The sequence below is a fragment of the Ochotona curzoniae genome, unplaced genomic scaffold (genome assembly GCF_017591425.1).
Source record: "Ochotona curzoniae isolate NIBS_2020 unplaced genomic scaffold, NIBS_Ocur_1.0 contig_1014, whole genome shotgun sequence".
NCBI lineage: Eukaryota > Metazoa > Chordata > Mammalia > Lagomorpha > Ochotonidae > Ochotona > Ochotona curzoniae.
The window spans coordinates 17,568,735-17,593,612 of record NW_024464920.1 but is presented as its reverse complement, the minus strand read 5'-3'; the positions used below and the strand labels follow the sequence as shown (position 1 = coordinate 17,593,612).

Here is a 24,878-nt window from a genome sequence, read left to right as displayed (position 1 = left end):
ACATGGGAGACCTGGATGAAGTTCCTGGCTCCTTGCTTTATCCTGGCCCAGTCCTGGGCATTGTGGTCATTTGGGAGTGAACCAACAGATGGAAAATTTCTCTCTCTCTCTCCTTCTCTGTAAAAGTCTGACTTTCAAATAAATAAATAATAAATCCTTAGAAAAATATTTCTGGAAGCTAGTATTTAAAGCTTTGTTAGAATGCTATAAAATTTTTACCATAGATTTAAAACAAGGAAAATACTCTTTTCTGCGGTTTTGTAAAGCTGTTGTAAAAACTAAAAATTTGGGAGTGGCATGCTAACACAATGGGCTAATCCTTTACCCTGTAGTGCCGGCATCCCACGTAGGCATAGTTCATGTCCCACCTGCTCCACTTCTTATCCAGCTCTCTGCTTATGACTTGGAAAGCAGCAGAGAACAATCCAAGTCTGTCCCCTGCACCCAAATGGGAGACCCAGGGAAAGCTTCTGACTCCCAGCTTCAGACTGGCAAGCTCTGACCATTGTGGGCATTTGGGGAGTGAACCCATCTATGGAAGATTCTCTCTCTCTCTCTCTCTCTCTCTCTCTCTCTCTCTTTTCTCTCTCTCTCTCTCTCTCTGTCATTCTCATTTCTCAAGGAAAATAAATAAATATTTTTAAATGAAAAAATTTCCCAGACTTTATGGAGCCTGTCAAAATTAAAAGTACCATATATTGTCTACAGTAAGACACAGAAGTCACCATGAGACTTTGTCCTGCTACAGGGAGGAAACAGTTGGCCACACAGAGAATTTTAAAAGGAGGTGATTTGTCAACCATTTAATGGAAAAAAAGGTTCACTTGAAAATTATTGTTAAGGATTTATTATTCTAGTCCTTTTCCACAACTACTTATCAGGTAGCACATTGACTTTTATAATATTATCTCCTTCACATCTTCACATCTTCTCTTGATTTTAGCAGTTTTCTCGAGGTTAAGAATACTGATTTGATTATAGCTGATGTACCATGACCCTTGATCTTTCTTGGAATAGACATTTTCCTCTGTTTGTCACTCAAAGAATTAAAAATCACAAGCCCAGAATCCTGTCCTTGCATCATTTCATCAAATGGCAATTTTCTTTAACAGATCAGTCATCAGATTAACTTATCACTCATCATAAACTAATTAGAGAATTTTTCTTGTAAAAGTCAGTGGGAGTTTATTGAGTTCTTAGCCTTATTTTTCATTACAATCAACATGAGGAGCTTCAATGTATAGCTCATAAATTAAAATGTTTTATTTTCTCGTGCTTTCCCAGAGGTACCAAAGCAAATCAGAACCACAGTCTCTTGTTTTTCAGTCGTGTGGCCCTAGATCGTGGCATTACTGTTAGATCAGAATTTCCAGTCCTTTGTTTTCTATAAAAATGAAGAGGAACACTAAAGGTTCTCATTAGAAACAGCTTCCTCACTCTGTCTTTTGTAACTGTGCTTTGTGTAGGAATACTGAAATGCATATTTTTAATTGACAGAATTGAAAATTGTCTTGTGTATAATATACATAAAGTTTAGTTATGTTATATATTGCAGAATGACTAAAATGATCATATTAACATGATCTAATATCCTTGTCATGTTTTTTTTAAGAATGCTTAAATTTGATTGTCCCAATGGCATTCAGGAATGCAGTGCACTGTCATAACTGCAGCCATGATGTTATTCAAGAGATCTCTTGATTTTTTTCTTCCTATTTAACTGACAAAAGCAAGTCTCTTTTAGTAGTCATGACTTAACAACTGAGTAACGATGGTGTATATACACGACCATGTCACATGAGTTTGCCCACACTTCTTAAAACTAAATGTCCTGTGGAAAAGGTTATCATTGCTCTGCTTGCCTGCCATCAGTGTGTTAATCCTGCCCTTCCAGTGATCTTTTAGAAAGCAGTCAAAAAGACACTGACGTTGTATAAATGGAAACTTGCATGCATGTCTCTCAGCACTGATTCAGGCTACAAAATCATAAATATATGCCCAGTGAGTTAAGCTACAGGTTCTGATGCCAGCATCTCATATGGGCATTGGTTCAAGTCCCAAGTTCAGTTTCTGACCAACTCCATGCAAATGTGACCGGGAAGGCAGCAGAAGATGGTTTATTTACTTGCTTCCTGACCATCCATGTTGGAGGCCCAGGTGAAGTGTTGGGCTTTGGCTTGGCCCAACACCTCTTCCCACCTTTGCAGCCATTTTGGGAAATGAAGCAGCAGATGAAAGAGCTCTTTTTCTGCCACATCCTCTCAGTCTGTAACTCTGCCATTCAAATCAATCATTCAGTCAGCCATTAACAACAACAGTTTAACTGTCATTAGAATCATTTTTTATAAAGATTCTAAGCATGTCATTGGAATGTTGAATCTCACTATAAGCTACATTAGATAATCCAGTCAAATAAGGTTCTGATATTTATAACCTTGATTATATTATATGAAAATATTTACTACAGTTTTGTTGCAGGAAGGACAAATTTTGAAATTATATTAAAGGAAGTAAATTTCGAAGGCGACAAGAGGATATTTAGGAATTTTAAAGTTTATATTTTCATCATTAAGGCTTCTGAATTAGGGAATGTAACACCAGAAATTGTATTTCTTATATTATTGTAATCATGCTACTTTTTCCGTCTCTCCTTCTATTCATAAATTGATTAAAATGAAGAAACGTTTAGGACAGGGTTTCAGACATTATTTATAGGAAAATTAATTCCTATTTAAAGATGAGTTAAAATAACTTTTTAGCAGTGATGTTTGATAGAAAACATTATTTAAATTGTAACAAGCAAAAAGTTGATTTTCCTAAGTGTTATCTAAATTTGGCTCAGAATCATAGTTTCTGTTAAATGCCCTGAACAATCTGCACCTTGTTTTTTAGCACACTGGAATATCAGCTTTTATCTCAAAGCTTAGGAATACAGCATGTTTTCATTAAATGGATAAATACCACCTCACAATAGCAAATATCCTGTGGAAACAAAAAAAAGTGCATTCTACTTTGTCAGCATTTGTAGTACATGAGACAATTTAAAAGACACTTTGTGAAAGTTATGCAAACTAATTTTTTAATAACTTTTTAATGTTGTCGCTTGTTCAGGCTTCCTTGGAGAAAGAATGGCTAGTTTTAGATTCTACCCCCTTCCCTCCACAAACACTGCTGCTCTCAAACCAGCTGCCCTGGCCAAAGGTAACATGTCACGGAGACTTCTGAGTACTCCATCTTTGCTTGTTTCTTAAGGTTACGCTACACCGCGGTGATTAATAATACATTTTATTGACTTGAAAAACAATTACTTTGAGAAGCCTCTGACTTCCTCTTCACCCCCAGATGTGATTTTTCAAGTAGGATTTCTTTCATTTGTTCTTATTTTTTTTCTTTATTTTGGATTTCTTTCAGCACTTTATTTCACAGTAGCAAAAAAAAATTTGATATGCTTCAGCTGCATATTTGGCAGTCGACTAAAATCACTAGTTGACAGCACTTTAAAAATACAAAAATATGCATTAAGAGGGCAACAGCTGAAGATCCTCAGTCAGAGGTCAATGAACTGCAATATCTGTTATTTATTTGATAATCTTTGAAGTTTTGTTTTCTGAGATTTTTTTAAGATCTTCACAATTAATCATTTCATATGTGGGAGCTATACCAAAAAGCAAATTTTGTTCCACCACAACAAATAATATTTATGTGTGTTCCATAAATTTTATTTTGTCACAATTATTAATTTTATAATGAGTTTCTTTTAGGACCTACTTGGTAAAATATGCATGTAAAGCAATATAATAAATTCTAGAATTTTCCATTTATCTTATATTTACATTTTTTCTGATAAGATCTCTGAGAACTTAAAATATGATGATACTTCACTGCATTTGCCAAGTCATCCAGCTCAAGCATGGCTGTATAATGAGAAAGAAAATGTGCTTTCTTCAGAACATACACAAGTAGGCAGCAGGTAAACTTTCATCTCCCTCTACGAGGTTCAGTCTATAAGTGGCAAGGACGTTATGTTCCTCAAAATAGTATTGCAAACACTTATATGAATTTTCTTGTTTATAAGATGACACGTGTAGTATAAAAATATCACGACTCAATGGAGTCTTCAGTATAAATTAATGTACACATTGAGTTAAAGCAACTGCAGAAGTTATGCCTGAGTCAGCAAAATTGAATAATTGTTGAAAACAAATGAATCTTTAAATACTGCTATGTAGCTAGAGATAAGGATTAGAATCAAAATCCCAGTGCTGCACTGCTTTGCATGGAAGGATTGAAATATGCTTCAAGTAATTGAAATGTAAACATTTTAAATTGATGGCAGACTTTTATTACTTTTCAAGATAAAGTTTTTGTGTAACCTAGATGCATTTTATTCCCAAGTTTCAGACAGCATAAGCAGCTTTTGGTCTTAAAAAGTGCTTGTGTTGTCGTGTTAATTCAGTTAAAAGTGGATTTTTTTTTTCTATCACCAGATCAGAAAATAGAACTTTAACCTGGACACCTGAATCAAAGACTAGCCAGAAGAGTTTACTAAAATCTCAAAGAGAAGAAAAAATTTCAGAAGAATGGTATGTGGTCTATTTTATACTAAAAACTGAGAAACAGATTTGTAAATGTTCAAGCATATGTATTTACAGATTTCAAAAATATTTGCATTGATTTTTGAAAAAACTTTATACATTAAAGTAACTTGCAGTTTCCTAGCTGGAAATACAAATTTAGTTTGAAAAAATATATATGTATGTATATATGTGTGTTTGTGTTTATTTGAATATGCATTTGTAGATACGGTCTGTATTACTGTTTGCCTTATCTTTTAATAGGGGGTTTAAGAATATTGCTACTGCTCAACAAATGTTGAAGAGGGCACAGAAGATGAAATCAAAGAAATTAAAGAAAAAGTTAGGTGAGTAATGCTCTTTGACTTATAATTGTGGATGTAATACTGGAGATGAATCCATTTAAAATGAATTTTTCAAGTTATGTTCAATAAGAACATAAATGAGTTCACAGATGAATATGCCTTACAGTAATGACTCAAAAAAGAAACTTACTGAAATTTAAAGAAAACTATGCAGCTGCATTCAGTGCTTTGTTAGATTCCTAAAAATGTTCTCTCTTTTTGATCTTTCTGTTTCTTGTCAAGTTTGTTATTGGCTATTGTTGATTGAGAATTATAATTTTCTTTTCTTGTTTATTTTGCAGAATGTTGATTCTAGAGGAAATCTTAATCATGTCCTTATTGCTATATGTGACCTTAAGTTGCTCAGTTATTTAATAAACTATATTAGTTAACTAGTCCCACAGATTTTAGCTGTACAGAACTCACAATCTGACAACTTGGAAAAGAAATATAATTAATATTTTTATGATTCTTGTAGAACTCGAGTGATGTCATCTTTTCTTCTATTCCACTTGCCATGTCACATTGATGTTTACAGATATCGGAATGAACATAGCAGAATGTTCTGATTTTATATCTCTAAAGAGAATTATTTGAATGCATCTGTATATTATATATAAATTCTCACTTACGACTATGTTTAATACTGACTCACAAATTAAGTGTAAGCAGCATAACTTTATTACAACAACTGTTTTGGTTTCTTTTGATGATCCTGTTTTTTCATGAAGATTTCATTGTCAGTGAACTGTGACCCCAGTCATAGCTTTACTGCTGAGAAGAGTAAGAAATGTATCCTTATCTTGTTGTTCTAGGTGCTGTAAATGTATCAGGTATTCAAAAATATATCTTATCTTGTCTGTTCATTGTTCAATACAATCAAAATTACTAATTCAGATAAATTCTAAAAATCATAGAAGTAATTGTAATAATCAGAAATTAAATTAGCTGCAATATTGTTGATTTCCAAGGAAAAACCCATATTGCTGGAACATCTCACCTGCCGTTTGATAAATGCCTGGTGATTTGTTTTTAGATTTAGAAATGTCTAGCTTTCCTGTCCTGGTGATTTATTAATAGTAAATTCATTTTATCCTTTTTTTCAATAACTGATTTTTTTGTTGTGTATTTAAAAACTGGAAGGTATAAAATATTGCAATTTTAATCATTTTAAAGGAAAACAAAAGAAGTGCTGCATTTTGAAAATTGTCCTTTGCCTTCTGCCTTTCATTTTGTAAATTTGTATTAAGTTCATCAGAACCCTATAGCTGAACATTATGTGGTAGTTATCCAGTGAAAGAGTACCTTAACAATATTGAGACTTTGTTTGAGTTCAACAAATCCAGTTGATTTGGTAAACTGCTCTGTTTCTTTGATGTGTGTTTCCACTTCAAGAGTATCAGAAGACAGTCTTTGCTGTTTTGAGACTAACAAGTTTCTTGAAACTGCTGGGCAGGTTCAAATATCAGAAATGGTGTAAGAACTGATTCAACTGGTATTTAGCAAATCAATTTTTTTCCTATATGAGCTCAAAAAGTTATGCAAGGTTTATTTTTGAAGGTATTTATATGTCTGCTGTATCCTCCAGCAAAGAAAAAGTTTACCTTGTCATAATTTCCATATGATTGTGGAATCACAGATTCTTGTTTTTAATTTGAATCAAGAGTGAGTTTTTGTTTTTGTTTGTGTTTAACTTGAGCTCATTTTTAGCAAGTCAGTGTTAGTAACTTTGTCAAAGGAGTAAATAAGGAATATGTATTTAGGGATAAAAAGTACTGTTTTAATGATACTTACTGATTAAACACAAGTAGATAAAAATCAGTCACAAGGGGGCATAGTAGGGTAACAAATGAAAAAGGATAACCAATGTGCAGCTTAACCATATTTTACCTCAACATTTGAGTTAAGGTGGTAAAGAAACTTTTAGGTAAAGATCTGCAATGGTAATTGCATAATTTTATGGGAATTATTACTCTAATTATGTGACTGTGGTCCCAGTTACATTTTAGTATGGAGTAAGATTTTGTGTCTGTTCTGGAGCAGTGGTGTAACTGGTTAATCTTTTGCCCCATGATGCTGGCATCCCGTGTAGACACCCAATTTTAGTCCCAGATGCTCTCTTTGGAATCCAGCCACGATGGCCTGGGGAAGCAGTGGAGGATAGCCTAAGGCCTTGGGTCCCTACACTTATATAGAAAACCCAGAAGAAGCTCCTGGTTTCCAGACTTAGACTGGACCAGCTCACTTGTATTCATTGGGAAGTGAACCAGGACATGAAAGATTCCTCTCCTTTCTCTCTGTAACTGTGATTTTGATGTGAAGATTAATCAAAAAAAATTTTTGTGTGTTGGTTACATTGTTCTTTCATCAAAATACCGTCAGATTTTCTTTAAAAAAAATTCTTTAACATGTGAAACTGAAAGGTAGTTTGTTGGTGAAGCCTTTTAAAGACTTGTTTATTTTAAATTTCAAAGTTAGAGAGTGAGAGAGAGAGGAGGGAGAGAAGTAAAGAAAGATCTTCCACATGCTGTATCACTCTCCAGATGATGCAGTGCCCAGGACTGAAACAGACCAAACCAGAAGCCAGAAGTCTGCTTCCTTTGGGTGTGCTGTGCGAGCGGCAAGAGCCCAAACACTAGGGCCATCACACATCCAATACTACTGGACTGACATGAGCAGCTCAGACCCAGAACCCAGATGGAACGTCTCAGGCAGATTTAGCCTTTATGTCTCTCTACTGGCCCAGAATGATGAACTTTATATTCTTTTCACTCTTTTTCTCGGTTACTTTTCACAGTAGGTGAATTGTTCCTTGAAAGTTTCTAATCTATTCTGTTAAAGTTAGAAAATATGAAAAGAAGAAAGCAGAGAGGTCCTCTCCAAAGATTGTGCTTTATTTATCTTCCATTTGGTTGATTATGTAACACTCCTACATTAGTGTATTTTTTTTTACAGTGAGTAACTCATTTAAGACTTAGATTCCTTGCCTGCTTTCCAGCTTATAAATTTCATTTGTTTGTGTTACGCCATCAGTTTACCCAACTATATCCATAGTAATGGCCAAGATTTAGAATTTTTGTTCAGTAATGAAAGTAGTGTTTCATATATTTTAAAATTATTGAATATTTTAAAATCACCAATTTAAACATATATTTTAGAAAATTAAAATCAAAGATATGTTCATTTGTGTGCAACAATGTTAAAAGGAATGCATAGTGTTTTCATAATATGTGTTTTCCTTGAATTGTTTATACAGCTCTCCTGTGTATCTCTTCCAACTTGGCAAAATTCAACATTTCATGCCACTAGAGGGTAATGTTGTCCATAAAACTGCTGAGAGCCCAGCAATCTCCTGGATGTAGGAAGAGGAAGTGTCAGAGAACAGGAATTACTTATTACTGGAATACACTAACAGTGATCTTCAAAATGGTCTGGCAGAAACACATTGTGAATTGAATCTTGAATTCAAATTCCTGCCATAAAAATCCTCGGGCCAAACTTCTGAGGAGGAAGTACTTAATATTCCTGTTTGCATCTTGCAGAATTTGTTTTTTCATCCAACAGATATGAGTCAACAGTGTTTTATTTAAAGTGAGAGTAAAGATAGTGCAAAAGACAGGGAGTCAATTAATTCAGGAAATTGGCACATAATAGTAGCAGATTGAAGGAAAATAGTGTCGAGAAAACTGATTAATGAAGCAAAGGAACTGAGGAAGTATGTGGTAAGAGAAGCTATCAGGAAAGCTCAAGATTCATGACTTTTGTTGATGTAAGTGAATCCATCTGCTTTAAAGAGAAGAAGGAGGAGGAGAAAGACCAGGGGAGAAAGAAATTGATTGGAAGCCACAGGATGAAAACTAAGATTGTGAGGAGTTGTCATGGTTTCCTCAGTTTATGTTGGGGTTATTGTTGTTGATTTTCCTAGTCAGTAATTGCTATTCTCCTCATGATTGACGTAAGCTTGAAAGAATAATGACTGGTCTTGTTTCGTGGATTGTTTGTTTTCTCTGTTACCTCATGAAGAAGCAATTTCAGAATTTGGTAACTTGGGAGTTTAGCAGATACCCAAGGAAGTATAGAATTCAGTAAACAGTGCGGTGAAGAACATCGCATTTTAGGTGAGCATTACAGGATTATTGAAAACATGTAGGGTCAATAACCCAAGGGTAGTGAGGATAATTGGTAGCAAGACTGACTCGAGCTGGGTAGAGAAAGGGAGTGGGTGAGTGGTTTTGATGTGAGGCATACCCCAGACAGGATGAGGTAAGAGTGGATATTTTGATGGAGAGCAATCACAAAAAAGTGAAACTCATATGATGAAGACATAACATTTTTTCTGTGTGTACCATATTTTATGCAGCTAAAAGTTAGAATTCATTGAGAAAGGAAGAGGATGAAGCAAGCAAGTTATATAATTGTGAAGGTTGAGCCACGAAAGGAAGTAAGAATTAACCTGCACCTCTTTTGACACTTAACACAGTGTCAGATACATTCAAAGTACCTGATGTGTTTGCTGATTTTATTTTCAGGAAGAAAATAGCTGTAGAACTTGTCAAATTTAATCAGAACCAATAATTAATCCGGGGGGGAAATAATATAGGTTAACTGTGCGTGTAAATTAAGCAGTTCATATACTACACCTAAACAAGCAGGTTGCAAAATGACAGTAAGGCTAAGAGATATTAAAAAGGAGGAATGAGTGGGTGCTGTATGGACAAAATTTCAGCAAAATGAAATTTATTCAACATGTATTTTGTTTATCTCACTTATTTCCAAAAAGATTTTACAGGAAAATTTAGAAAATGTTCCTTTTTGTATTCTCTGCAAACAAATAACAAAATCCCATAGTGTTTAATCTGAGATGAGTCTACTTGTTCCCCCATTAAATTTTCTGAACTTACTATCAGACTTAGCACCTGATAGATATTTAGCAAATAACCAATTCCACAATATATTATGTGAAAGTCACTAGTGTCTCTTTGGTTATGTGTATATTGTGACAACGTATTTATTTTAGTGATGTTAAATGTGTGCTTGTATTTGGGAGAACAAAATATAAAAACAGTAGTGTTGGCTCTGTGATTTAGCAGGCAAATCCTCTGTTGACAGCACAGGCATCCCATGTGGATGCTAGTTCATGCCTGAGCTGCCCCAGGTGTGATCCAGCTCTCTGCTGAGGTCTAGGAAACCAATAGAGAATGGCCCTACTGCATGTGGGAAACTAGGAAGAAGCTCCTGGCTGTGGTACACTCACTGTACCAGCCACTGTAGCCTTTTGGGGAGTGAACAGGTGGATGGAAATCTCTGTCTTCCTCTCTGTAAATTTGCCTTTTAAATAAAAATAAACATCTTAAAAGGAAAAACAAAATGTGAAGGAGTGAATGATACTCCATATAAAATGATGAGGTTAAGGCAGTCATTAAACACTAAAATGAAATTCCTACAGCATTAGTGTGCTTGTCAACTACAGAAAATGAACAATAACATGTTTTTAATTTTAAAAAAATGATAAAATGTACCAGTGTGCTTAAATTAAAATCATAGGACCTGAACAGGATTGCCAAAGAGATGAAGTAATTTCATGCATGCTCTAATGCCTATCTGAAAATACATTACAAATATTAAATATTGGATATAAAACCCAAAGTCTAATAGAGTCACATGCCTACTAGGAATTTGATTTACTTATCTATGAATTACTTGAAGTATATTTCAAAGGTCTGTTGACTGTCCATTAATCTGATACTGGGAAAATCATGGTAGATGTTGGCATTTTTCAGAGCAATTTAAATCTGTTGTTGATGACCACAGAGTAAACCTAAGATCTTAAAAAAAACTGTACACAAAAATCCTTATCCCCTGGCTTTTTTATGGATTGTGTATTTTGAGGGGGCAAGAACAGTGTCTTATCACAGTGGTGTTTCCAGAAACTGTCAAAATCAAGTGAATTTTTTCTCATCAAAAATTACTGTTTCTTGTTGATATCCCTTTGCAATTTAAATTAATTCCTTAATCAGCTTAAAATTATGTAATCAATGTTTTTAAATAAATGGATGTTAAAATGTTAGATTCATTCTGGCACTTGGGAAATAAAACTATTTTAAGTAAATTGAACTGGACAACTCTTCTAAACAGTTTATGTGTATTAGATTATTTAACCTTGAGTATAAGTAAAGTGCTATTGTTATAATAACTTTACATGATGAGAAACCAATTCCTTGATTGCTGTTTGTCAAAGAAAAGTGCCAAAATTCTTAGGAAACATCCAAACTTTTCGTTTAGTGTGCTTGATTGCATGAAATGGAGCCAATTGTGAATCTGTTCTTTATGTATGTAAACTTCTATTATGTATGATGTGTTATGTATGATGTCTTCTGTGTGGATATAATAGGTTAGAAACTATCTTTGCTCAAGTTGTAATTGTATAACTATGAGCTGCCATATATTGAACACATATTTCTAATGGAATATGACCTTAATGCTGTATCCATGACCTCTTTAGTTCCCAGAGTAATATTTCAAAGTCAGTATTATTCCTGTTGGTCAAAAGTGAAAGAAAAGGGTGCAGCCAGTTTGTCCAGAGTCAAACAGCTTCAAAAACTAGAACTGAGCTTTTCTCCTAGGTCTGTCAGATAGCAATGTCTTTGCTCAAACAATTCATACAAAAAGAGATAAGAATAGAAATGGGGTTAAGCATTGTATCAGGATAAAGGCTACCCTGTAATTGTAAGCCCATGGTAACCTGCCTTCACTAATTAGCCATCACTTTTTCTGACATGTCAATTTTGTTTTATAAATGACTCCAAAGGTAAAACTTATTCAGTTAAGTCAATATGTACACATTTTATATGATTATTATTGATAATTCATATGGAACAATAAAGAGACACCCAATAATTGTTTTACTTTATGCCACATATTCTTATGGTTTATATAGAAATATTAGAAATTTTTTTCCAAAATCTTGAGAAGTATCTCTGTGAAACATTGAAATCTTTAAAAATTATTAAAAGACTTATGGAAATCATCACATTCATGTTAGAGAATAATTGAATGTAGCTTATTTTGCTTCTCTAACTCACGTTCTAAAATGCAACTGTGGAATTTAACTAAAATATATAATCTAGTGTTCACATCTATTTAATTTTTTTCTTTTGAATGTTCATTTCTGTTGCATGAGACATCGAATTTTCTTATAAAATATGATGTAAGATAATAAGAGAACTTATGCTTCCCTGAACTGTGGCATACTGTTCCTCTACTCTATATTTGTAACTTATTACTCTTTATTTTACTTCTTGGTATTTACAGACCTATCTTCTTTTCTCATTGACTTTTTGTAAGTTAAATCTCTTTGTCTTAATACACCAGTACCAAATCCTCATTTTCATAGTTTACACAACAACTCATTACCAATGAAATTTATAAAACCCTACACTGGTACTAATTCTACTTGTGTTTTCTGAAAAAGATTTACTTATTTTTAGTGAAAAGACATATTTACAGAGAGGAGGAGACAGAAAGAGAAAAGTCTTCCATCTACTGATTCTCTTTCCAAGTGACAACAAGAGCTAAAGCTGAGCCAAACTGAAGCCAGGAGCCAGGAGCTTCTTTTGGGTCTCCCACATGGGTGCAGAGTCCCATGGCTTTGGGCCATCCTCTGCTGCTTTCCTAGGCCCTAAGCAGGGAGCTGGATGGAAAGTGAGGTGGTCAGGATAAAAAATGGTACCCGTGGTATCCTGGTGCTTAGAGGTGGAGAATCAGTGAGTTGAGTCATCACGCTGGGCCCATCCTATTTATTTTGTAAAGCTGTAAATATGAACCAAGTTCCCTTTATATAAAGCATTAATTTGAAAAATCTGCTGAAATAGATTTAGAATGTTTGAACTTAAAAATATATATATGTGTGTGTGTGTGTGTGTGTATACATGTATTATCTTTTGGATATAAAAATGTATTTGTTAAAGAATAAACTATGTGTTACATTAATGAAGAAGTGCTTTTCTGACTGTATTTCATCCCACAGCTTTTTACTTGAAGCATATCATAGTTTTCTGTGCTTCAGAGAGAAAAACTGCGTGGTATATAGTTTTTGTTTTACCAATAGCTTTACTTGGTTATACATTTATGGAATTTAAGTATTGGATATGTGTTTAATCAGATAGCTGAGACTGTATTATGCAGAGCTGGCCATCTTTCCTTATTCTAAACTTCAAAATAACATCAAGTTTATAGAGCCTTATAGGGTAAATATTATTTTAATGTAGCCATAAAAGAATAAATACATTGTCATTTTAGAAAAGGAATGACCAAAGCTAAACATGCTGCTATTCTGTCTTTGTCTAGATCCTGCTTTACGTCTATCATTATTCAGAAACAATGAGAACAAAGTTTTTGCCACAAAATCACCAAAAACGGCTCAGCCCAGAAGAGATGTATACTTTGAAGGTATGGTTTAGCAACAAATGTCTATAAAGCTTAAAATATTATAGAAACAGAAAATTGTATTTGAAATAATTTGAAATCCTCAATGAATCTTAAAGTAGATATGTGAAAGATTGAGCATAATATTACTGGAATAAAAGCCAAAATATAGCTCCTAGAGTTAAAATACTAATTTAGTATATTGATACATTAACATCAGTAACTTAGTGCTTAATCTATTTTGTGTATTTCCTTGAATTGTGTCTGAAAGTAGTATTATTGGTTATTGCTATCATTTAAATTATAAATGACTGATAATATCAGCCTGTATCAAACTGATCATGTTTTTAATAAACTCAGTGTCAAACTATGTAAATTACAGTAAATGTTATTTTTTTTTTAGTTTTTAACATTTCAGTATAATTCAACAACAAAATTCTCTCCCAATTTCGTTTTGTCTCCATTTCCCTTCTTCTTTCCCCCACAGTTGAGATAATATATCTTTAATTTAAATTGTAGTCAAAGGCTTAATTTCCATTAAATTAAGAGTTCAACAAGGAAAAATACAAAATTTTAATGGAAATTAGTTCGATAGGAACGTAGGCAAGTGTTGTAAACAATCACAAAATGATCATTTCAACTAAATAATGTAAGTTTTAATTTGCTGTAATAATACGTATTTTAGAAAATATGAAGCCTGAAGCCTGAAGCCTGTTCATCCTACTTTTGGGTGAAGAATTGGCATATCTGGGTGGAAGATTATATTTTCAATTTAGCTTTTAATGAACTATGGACTTACTATAAGTATTTAAACATTTTATAGGAGCAAATGTGACTTTAACAGATTAACCATTATCTTTTTTCTTGATCACTTTTAAAAATAATTTTGCCTGTTGCTGATCTAAAATGACAATTTATGTTAGAAAAGTGATGTGAATATTTGAATGGAGAGGAATTGTTGAGCCTTTTCAGAGTCAGGTGATGTGGCTAAGCACCTGCCTGTGATGGCACATTTTGTACCGACCTCTGCTTCCAGTCCAGGCTGTTAATGTCTACCTGAAAACAGCAGGTAATGTATTACATACCTGGGTTCTTGCCACCCAGTGGGAGGTTGTAATTTAGTTACAGGTTCCTAGTTTGCACCAGATATTACCAGCATCTTGGGGGATGAAGTAGTGAATCACAGTTCTCTGCCCTATATTTCTCTCTCTGCAGCTCTATCTGTGTGCCACTCTTTTAATTATAAGTAAAATTTGAAGCTTTAAAATTTTAATAAGAATTTCAGTATTTTGTTTATTAGTTTTAAATGATTCTTAAAATGTATGCATCTTCATAGCCTGATTGAAAAAGAAATACATTTTGATTTACATTTCTGTTCAGTAATGTTTCAAGCTAGAGAAAAATTTGATGGCTTGAAGTTTATATTTTTTTTTAGAGATGCCTGCTAAAGTATGAAGGAATGGAACCTATAAAAAATTTTCTTTAAAGTACAAAACAATAAACAGAGACATAGAATAGAGATAAAACAAGTGTAACAAATTATTCACATTATAGGATCAGTAGAGGTTGATTGGTATGTCATGGTTTACTTTTCCATTCTGTATTTTTAACATATTTTTTATTTATTTGAGAAGCAGGAAGAGTCGGAGAGACCTTTCTTCCATGAGCACACTCCACAAATGCCCACAACTGCTCAGAATGGGCCAGGCCAAAGATAGGGCTCTAGAACTCAACCCCAGTGTCCAGTGCAGAATTAAAGTGACTCCAATTCACCCACTCTCACATAGGGTGTGATGATTCCAAGCAGCGTCTTAACAGCTGCACCCAATGTCTATTCTTTTTTTTTTTTAATCTGTGCTGCTTTATTTTCATCTTATTTGAAAAGGAGAGAAAGAAAAAGGAGAGGAAGAAAGATATCTTCCGTTAACTGGCTGACTCCCCAGATGCACCTTACTAGAACCAGTCCAATCGAGCTTATAACTCAATCTGGATTGGCTACATGAGTGAAAGGAACCCAAGTAGTTGACCCATAGTCAGCTGCTGCCCAGGAAACTGAAGCAGAAGTCGGGTGTTCCCAGTAGAGAATCTGAGCATCCCATGTGGTAACTTCAGTGCTACACCACATTCCTGATACAAAGTTTTTGAATATTTAAAAATATTCATAGTAAAATATTAATACATTCAGTGATCACAAAAGGTGAAAGAATGCAATATTTCAATATTTATTATGGGTTAATATTTTAATAGGATAAAAATACGTTTCTGATATAAGATGGGTTTTATTCAAGATTCATTTCCCTTGTTACAGCATTATGAACTTCAGCATTTCACTTTCTTCAAGGATAGAAATTCTACTAAAATCAGAAACGACACTAGGGGTGTTTTGTCTTCAATAAGAGCATTATTTATTCCATGAGGAAATGCACAAGAACAAACGCAATGAAGTTTGTTATTTATTTATTTAAAAGAACAGTACATATGAGAGAAAGGAAAAGACCTTCTGTTCCCCAGGCCATTCCGCATCAGTTAGGCAGAAACCTGTAATTCCACCTGGGTCTCCCACATGGACAGCAGAGATCCAAGTCCTTAGGCCAAGCACTTGCTGCTCACAGGTGAGATGACAGGGAACTGGATACAGTGCAGAGCAGCTGCGATTTAGACTGGCATTCTCCCTTGTGATGCCAATATTTCAGCCAGTGCTTTAATGAAATGTGTCCCAACCACAGTCCCTGTTTTTGGCCCTTCAATGCAGAAAGAAGGGTGTAGGGTCCAGTGTTGTGGTACATCATGTTAGGCCATCGCTTGCACAGCCAGTAGCTCATGTCACAGTCCTAGGTGAGCCCAGACTGCACCACTTTTTGATCCAGGTCCCCACCATTGCAACTGTTAAGGCACATGTGAGGCGCAAGTACTTGGGGCACTGCCAAACATACGGTCAACCAGGATGTTGTTCCTGGCTCCTGGCTTTGGTCTGGTTCATTGCAGCTGTTTGGGGAATAGCACAATGGATTGAATCATTCACTCTCTCTTTCTCTCTCTCAGTCTGTTGCTCTGCCTTTCAAAGAAGAAAATTTTTCAAAAGTTCTCTCTTTCTGCGAAAGGTAAAGATAGACTCCCAATTAGAATAGTGTATTTGCATATGGTATATTTATTGAATTGTACACAGATATGTTCTATGAATAATTAAAACTGGTAATCAGGAGATTCGTCTGTAGGACTTGAAACATTTCCACATATGCCTTATGATGTATTTCTGTCTCTCCCTCTTTCTCTTCCACTTTTCTGTATGTGTGTGTGCATGTGTGTCTGTACATGCCGTTGCTACACTAGTGCTTTAGCATTTCATAAACTTCACTGAAAGCGATTTATGTAGATACCAGATACGCAAGTGAGTTATAATTATTTTAAGGCATTTTTCCTTTAATTAATAGAGATGCTAAGACAGTTCTACATAGAAGACATTTTTATTTCAATTAATGTTTTTTTGTTCTTATAAAGGAAAAGAGGCAAATTAATTTGTTACTGTTCTATTTGTGTCAGAGAGAGGGAAACATTATTATTTTATTTATGTAAAGGGAACAAAATTCATATATTTTATCCATACAGTTTTAAGAACACAATGTTCACTCCCTACGCTTGTCTTACTTTCATTCCTCCTCCCTTATGTTTCTTTCAGTTTTTGCAATAAGATTCTTTCAGGTTACTTAAAATCACAAGGTTAATCCTCCAATAAATAAATACTTCAACAAGTAGCAAGTAAAAAACTCACTTTTCCTCAGGAGTATAGAGAAGAGATACAAACACTGAATAATTCTTAAAATGTCAACTTCACTCATTATATTGTAATTTACTGTAGGTACCAAGTACCACAAACCAGATAATCATGATATTTGTCATTTGGAGGATCAACTTATTTATCTCCTCTGATGCCCCAAAAAGACAACCGCCAAGTTGGAGCCTGACTGACCCTACTGCTCAGTAGAGAGTGCATTTGAAAACAACTCTTTTGAAATAAAATTCGCATATGAAATTGCAGCCATTTGGGGTGGCTTAGCAAGCTAATCCTCCACCTGCAGAGCTTCACTTCCAATCCAGCTCCCTGCTTAGGACATGGGAAGGCAGTGAAGGATGGTTCAAATCCTAGAGCCTTTGCACCCACGTGGGAGAGCTGGAAAAGCACCTGGCTTCAGATCAACTCAGCTTCAACCATTTGCTGCCTTCTAGGGAGTGATCTCATTGATGAACGATTCTCTCTCCTTCTGACTTTCAAGTAATAAATAAATGAATGTATTTATACATATATACATATATATATAATTCACACATTATAAAATAAGCTATTTTTAAAGTACAATTCAATGATTTTTCAATATATACATAATCTTATAACTACCATCACAGTATAATTTCTAGAACATTAGAAATTTTCTCTTGCTTTAAGAAAAAAAAAATTCAAATGCAATTAATAGTTGGGCATCTGGCCTCCCACAAATGAAGGAAATCAAAATTAAACTTTCCTAGAGATCCAGATTAAATTAATTCATGTGGAGCTATATCTCAGCACAATGGTATGCCGGCATTGTCTTATCATTTCTTCTACTTTGTTAAAGCTGGATCATATTTGACTAGTGCATACTTCAACAGAACATTGTGTGATTTTTTTAAGAAATTGAATTTAACAAGCTTTCTCCATATGTAATGTTAACTATGTTAGGTTTCCATGATAAATTGTACCGAAGTGGTTGATGTTATTGTGCTGACCTTTTGCTAAATGTACTAGCAGGACGCAAGGAATCTTGGAGATGCTCTGTTTGTGTTTGTCCAGAAGAAATATGCTTACATTTGAGGGATATTTGGTTGGAAATATGAACTTACATTGATTAGTACAAGCTAAAATGTAATCTAACCATCCACATGTTTGCAAGATCTCTTTGTGTTTTTGAAGTATTGGCGATTTTTGTGAGGTTACAGGATTGAGACCTGCAGCCTAAGTCATCAAGGATACAATGTTGCCATGTTAACCTCATAATATGTGCCATGTGTCAGGTATCAGTCACTCCTTTATATTAAGACAAGACTGAGACCCGGAGGGCTCTAGAGGTTTGACATTGGCCTGCTTTATTTATTTATATTATTTTAGAGCCAGATACTTGTCTTAGTTTGCTTTTCTAAACTGCACTTGCTTCATAGGCTTTAATATCAAATCTTACCTTAGAATTTAACATTAACAGGCTGCTCAAGCTGCTGCAGTACAACACTGGCCAGATGTTGCTGCTCTAAATGCAATGGTTAATTTCCCTCTCAGATTGCATATTATTAACTTAAAGAAATATCTGATTTTGTGTCCTTCAACTCTACCAAGCTGACCAATTCTAATAAATTTTTGTTGGAGTCTTTAGGGTTTTCTATAAAAATAAGACCATGTTTGCTAAAACATGCAAGGAATTTTGATTCTTTCATCTTTCAATTCCTGCCATTTCTTTCTCTTACTTATTAATCTGTTTGAGACCACAGCTACTAGGCTGAAAACAAAAAGACTTCCTTATCTTTTCCCTGATCTTAGAGGAAGACTTTCATGTTTTCATTGTGGAAAATGGTGTCACTGTGAATTGGTTGTATGCGTGATCTTTGATGAGTTGGCAATACTTTTCCTCCATTCCTTGTCCACTCACTAATCCTATAATTAATAACTGATGAAGGCAAATGCTTTTTGCATATAAATACACAAATACATAGTGCTCACACAACTCTTTCATTTTGATGTGTTATATCACATTTTTTGCTTTTCCTGTTGAGACACTTTTGTATGCAATGGACTATCCCCACTTGATCATAGCAGTTTGAATCTTGACTCTGCTGCTTACTAGCTCTGTGACCTTGAAGAATTTCTTTAACTTCCCTGTGACTGTTTCTTGGCTGTCACATTGGATACTAACACTACCAAGTTGGGATTGTTTCGAGAATTACATAAGAACTTACTTCTGATGTACTTATAACACAGTACAAGTACTAGTGCTCAAAAATTGTAATCATTGATACCATTATTTTAAACTTAAGATTTTTTTTTCTCATTTACAATGGACAGTATGTATTATTAACCTGTATGGTTAGAGTTTACCATGCTTTCTCTTAGTCAACCCTTCCAAAAGCTCTGAGGAAGGTATTTTAACTGTCAGCATTTTGCAGATGAGAAAACTATGACATTTACAGTTTGATAAGTACTTGCCCATGAACATACAGGGGAAATGGCTGCAGGGAAATAATGGTAGTTCATAAAAAAAAAAAAGCTAGCGAAGTTAGAACAGCATGTGTATTTGGGCAAGCAAAGGTTATCAGGTAACCTTTTGTAATGTATAAAAACCTGGAATTAAAAATAGATGAAAAATAAATCATTATTAAATTAGGCAGAAAAAACATTCCCTGGGAGATTCAAATGAATTTTTTATATACATAAATGATTTTCCTGTTTTTACTCACTGAAACTTCTAAATTTTCTATTTCTAAAGTCAATGCCACATTCTGGTTTATGGCGTTGGGGTCTGGGAGGGAAGATGGGCAAGCCAGAAACAACTGAGCCTGGCCAGACAAGTTTTTCAGCATGGCAGTTTTAATCTTAGCTCTGCCGTCTCCTAGGACAATTTTATTTGATCTTAAAGTCAGGTTTTCTCAATTCCTAGTCTGATGTTGTCATCACTAACATGATTCCTATTTGTCCTTTTATAAAATAGAAGAGTTACAGATACCATATGTTCTCATACATCATAGATGTTCAAATATTTTTGTATTAAATTTTTGATGATTGACAGCATTAAGAAACCTTTAATTTCTGTAATTTCACTTCAGAGCACTCTAATCAAACCATCTTCTTTGTGGTATTTCTTACTTTATGATTACAAGCATTTTCTTCTACTTTATCCCTTTTAATGCCAATTTCGAGTACAGAGTTACATTATGTAAATTGTTTTAAAGCAGGTCTTGTATTTCCATAGCTGAATATAGTACTTGCTAATGGTGCCAACAACTGTGTATTAAGAGCTAACAAATTGTACACCCCCAGGATATGCGCAGGCTAACAAAAAATGTCTGGAGGCATTCTAATGAGAAGCGATACACACAATTTAACTTACCTTGAGCAAGATTCAATATTTGCCAAAATAGTTCTAGATAACAGAGATTTATAGAATGTTGCTTATTTATCAGCATGTCAGTTGTAAAGCACTATTAATCGGATCATAATTTTTCTACTAAAATTTGTGCTTTGTGGATTCTTCTATTGTATTCCCAGCTTTTAACTTAGTGTCATATGCATAATCTGTGCTTAACAAACGCTTCTCGTTTTTAAGATGTATGTTTATTTGAAAGAAAGTTAGAGAGGGAATCTTCCATCTTCTGGTTCACTTCCCAAAATCTGGAGAATGAAAGATTAAACAATTGAATTGAAGTTTTTAGAATTAACAGATGAATAATTATAAATTGTAAAGAAAATCTAGGGAGCTGAGAACCTGAGGAAAGTTTTTGAAACTGTTGCCTAAGTGAACTGCAAGTTGACTTCTGTAACATTTAATAGAAACCAATGAAGTGTTTCTAAAACTGTGTGACATAATCTAAAACTTCATATTATTTCTATGATTTTTTCATATTCACTATCTAACATACAATCAAAAACAATCAAAGGATATAAGCAGCATCACTGAAAACTCCAGGAACCATATAAATAGATTAAATGAGATTTTGTACTACAGAAACATTAAAAGATGTATATATGATAGTTTTGAAGATTTTACGGAGAAGAAATTGAATACCAACTTACAGTGCATACCAACTTACAACACATTCAAATGGAGCCAACAACCTAAAATCACAACTGAAATTAAGAACTTGATGGATTCAGCTACAAATTAATCAAAACTGAACAAAAAGCCATCGAGTAAAAGATAGCTCCAAAAAAAAAAAATATCCAAAATGGAGCATGAGGGTCTGGACCTAGGACACAGCATGTTTCCCCGCCACTTAGAATCATTGAATCCCACACCTGCATGCCTGGGCTCATCGGTGGGCTAGTGCCCATCCAGCTTCCTGCCGATGTGCACCCTGGGACTGAGCAGGTGATAGTCCCCATCACCCAAAGGGAGACCTGGAGGGAGTCTTTAACTCCTGGCTTCAGCTTGTGCAGCCTTTACATTGAGGAGTAAACCAACAGAAGCTTCTCTCTCTGCCCCTTACCTCTGTTTTCCTTCACTCCCTCTCCCTCCCCTTTACCTCGCACCCTCTCGCTGTCTCCCTTCTTCACCTCTCTTCCTCTCTCCAGATTCTTTCTAGTTAATTAATCAACTAATTAAAACAATGTCTTAAATGTACAGTTAGACTAATAACAAGGATAATTAATCTTAAATAAAATAGAGAAGGGCATTACTGTCTTATCTTCTTCCTGGAAGGCATATTCACACAGACTCTCTCAACTTCAGCATCTGAAACTCCGAGAGTATTTTTATACTTCAGATCAATTAGAAATAAAGTCAGGTAAGACTTAGGTTTTATGTATTATATATATATTAAAAGAGAGAATGAGAGAGATTTTTATATATTCTCAGGGTTTGAGCCTGCCAGCAGGCACTGAAACAGTGATGTTCTTTTGCCATAAAAACTACCAGAGACAATCTGGTGAGGAATGTTTGCTCTATTATGCACAGGTTACAGCTTTTAAAGGGCAAGAAAGGGGAGGGCAGTAGGTGTCTTCCAGCAGCCCACTCCCCTACGCCCACCAAAGACACTGTAATTGGCTATATGACACATCTATTTGCCTTGACCTTCCGATCATGTTCCACACATATACCCCTTGACCTTCTAGCCATATTGACCATCACACTCCACATGTTGGCCTGGAAGCTGTTGCTTGGGCCATGGGGAGGTAAACTCTAGGCCACGCCCAACAGGTAGCAGGGCAGGGGCCTGGATGATTACCCACAATACCTTATCTATTTATACAGATTATATATTTGATTTTAACGAGGTTAACCATTATATAGATATATAAGATTTATATATAAGGTTTGTATGTGTATGTGAGTATGTGTGTGTGTGTGCGGGTGTCTACTCTTTATTGAACCTTTCAGTCTTCAGGATCCCAGCATCATGGCCTCAGTTTCAATTGCTTTAAGTCAGTATTTCACTGCTTTTTACTGCCTACTGAAGCTGCAGTGCAGCCACAGTGTTCTTTAGTACTGGTTCTCAGCACCATAAGCTGTTCATGGTTGGGCTATACACATGAACGCGAAGCTGGAAGCTCCTTGATGAATCAAACCTCACCTTAAAAATGTTTCTGCGCTTTGTAGTTAAGACTGAGTTGTCTGCAAGTTCCCAGGACATAATAAATAGAGTCCACTCACACACAAAAAAGTTTTCTTTTCAGCAATTAATGGCCTGGAAAGGATATAGCATGTATCTTCCAGCTGCAAAAGAGTTAAAAATTAAGATCTGCCTAAGTAGTGTTTCATAGTTCCAAAATTCTCAAAGCATATGTGATAAGAAGAAGAAAGTTCTTGCTTAGATTTTAGGAAATTGACTTGCTCACTGTAATTTTTTCCTCCTGATAGTTAAGAAGTCTTTTCTGTACATCTTCATTAGATCTTTCAAATAACTAAATATTGAGACTTATTTCTGGTGGAAAGAAGATTGAAAAAGTACATTCAATAAATCTAATGTTGAAAAGGAGAAAAGGTTCAATGAGGGAAAAAAAAAACCCTTTATGTTGACTTCAACATGAAGAAGAGATTAAAGGGAAAAACATTTCATATTAACTGACTGACATCCTGTAGTGCAGAAAGCTATGTTATATACAACAAAATATATAAAATATATATAAGATTTCTGTTCTCCTTATGATTCATCAATCTTTCATAAAGATAAGTAAGTCTATAAAGAAGGATGAAAATACTATAGATATTTAGTAAGTCTTTCATAAGGCTTGTACCTATGGCAAGATCATGAGATGCTGTAGTAATGGAGAGATAATAACACCCAAGAGATTAGAGAATAAAGAAAAAAAACTTAGAAGCTTGAAGAAATTTTCTAGATACTAGAAAAAATGCCAAATGATAACAATTAAAGAAGATATAAAGAGAAATATAATAATAGAAATAGTGCTTTTGATTTTCAGAGATCTGGGCGTGGTTATTTGGCTTACCACTGGCCTGGATCTGTGTGCCTGAGGTGGAATCCAAATTTTGCTCCCTACTCCAGTTCCTTTCTGGACCTAGGAGGAAGCAAGTGATGATGCAGTTCTGCAAGGCCCTCTTGCTGTTTGGGAGACTGAGACTGAATTCCTGGCTCCTGGCTTCATGCTTTGATTGGAGCTTCATCTGAGTTCAAATCAAACCATTGTGAGTGTTTGGGGTGTGAATAAATGAGTGGAGAGCACTCTCTCTATCTTTTCTTGCCGTCTCACTTCCTGTCTCTCTTAACCTCTCAAATAAGTAAAAGAAAATACATTTTAAAGACTAATTGAGTAATTTAATTTAACTTAATTGAGTAATTTAAATACTAATTAAAGATCAAGAAAAAAGAATAATTATAACAATGAAATATAAACTTATTAAATACATTATTCTAAAAAATCAGAAGACAATGTTTCTAGATCAGGGTAAGGCCAGTTGAGTGATAGGAAAATACATCACACACACATAAATATAAACTTGTTTGGGGGGGCATTCCCCCACAGAAAATTGTCAGGAGTCCAGGAAAAAGAAAACCTGGTTGTCTGGTGTGCTTAAACACGTTTATAAGAGGTATACTCTTTGAGAGAGTTTGGAGTGTATTATGCAAATAACGTTTTAATACAGATGCATGAACTTATAGACGTATACTCTCACCTGTGAATTTGGAGATTATAGCACCCAAAAATTGAAGGAATGTAAAGATATTATAACTAATTAAGAAAGCAAAAAGTGCATATAGAAAGAATCTTTCAAAATAATGAAATAAAAAAAAATGTTTCACAGAACACTAAATCTGCCTGAAGAAAAGAAAAGAGAATACCACACAACGTGCTTAGAGTGGTGAGGGCATCATCACACCGTGGCACACCATCTGATGACCTAGCCATTTTGCAATCTCAGAAACCTGCTGGCGCTAGAGAAAGGCCATCAGTGTGCCAAGTGTCTATGTGCAGGGTAAGCATCAGTTTAGGAGATCCCAGTGACTTTTCTAATTAGTCGTGCATCTTCTCAGGTATGTGACCTTGTAGTTACCCAGTCCATTTAGAGATTCAACTGGAAGAGCTAGGATGCTTTACATTAAAACCATATATCTGTACAGCATTGAAAAATGTATTTCTTGGAATAACTAAATCACAGTGTGTTTGAAATCACATGTTAAAAGGTGTGCCTGGTAATATAAAGTTAGTAAATGAAAACAATTAAGATTAAATGACATTTTAATAAAAAAAAAGATGGTCCCTAGTAGGACAATTTTCATTTAAGTACTAGGGAGTATTCAGATAACAGAATAAGTGTAACAGAAGAAATACTGGATATATTAG

General features: G+C 34.6%; 1 protein-coding gene across 1 annotated transcript in view; it reads left to right on the top strand.

Annotated features, from left to right (window-relative positions):
* The window catches only part of LRRIQ1 (leucine rich repeats and IQ motif containing 1), a 138,749-nt gene that overhangs the window by 69,833 nt on the left and 44,038 nt on the right, over window positions 1–24,878 (top strand). Inside the window, exons 19-23 of the mRNA XM_040989746.1 lie at window positions 3,112–3,201; window positions 3,849–3,970; window positions 4,488–4,583; window positions 4,839–4,921; window positions 13,265–13,366. Of these exons, the coding sequence (XP_040845680.1) occupies window positions 3,112–3,201; window positions 3,849–3,970; window positions 4,488–4,583; window positions 4,839–4,921; window positions 13,265–13,366 (493 nt within the window). The remainder of the gene's footprint in view (window positions 1–3,111; window positions 3,202–3,848; window positions 3,971–4,487; window positions 4,584–4,838; window positions 4,922–13,264; window positions 13,367–24,878) is intronic.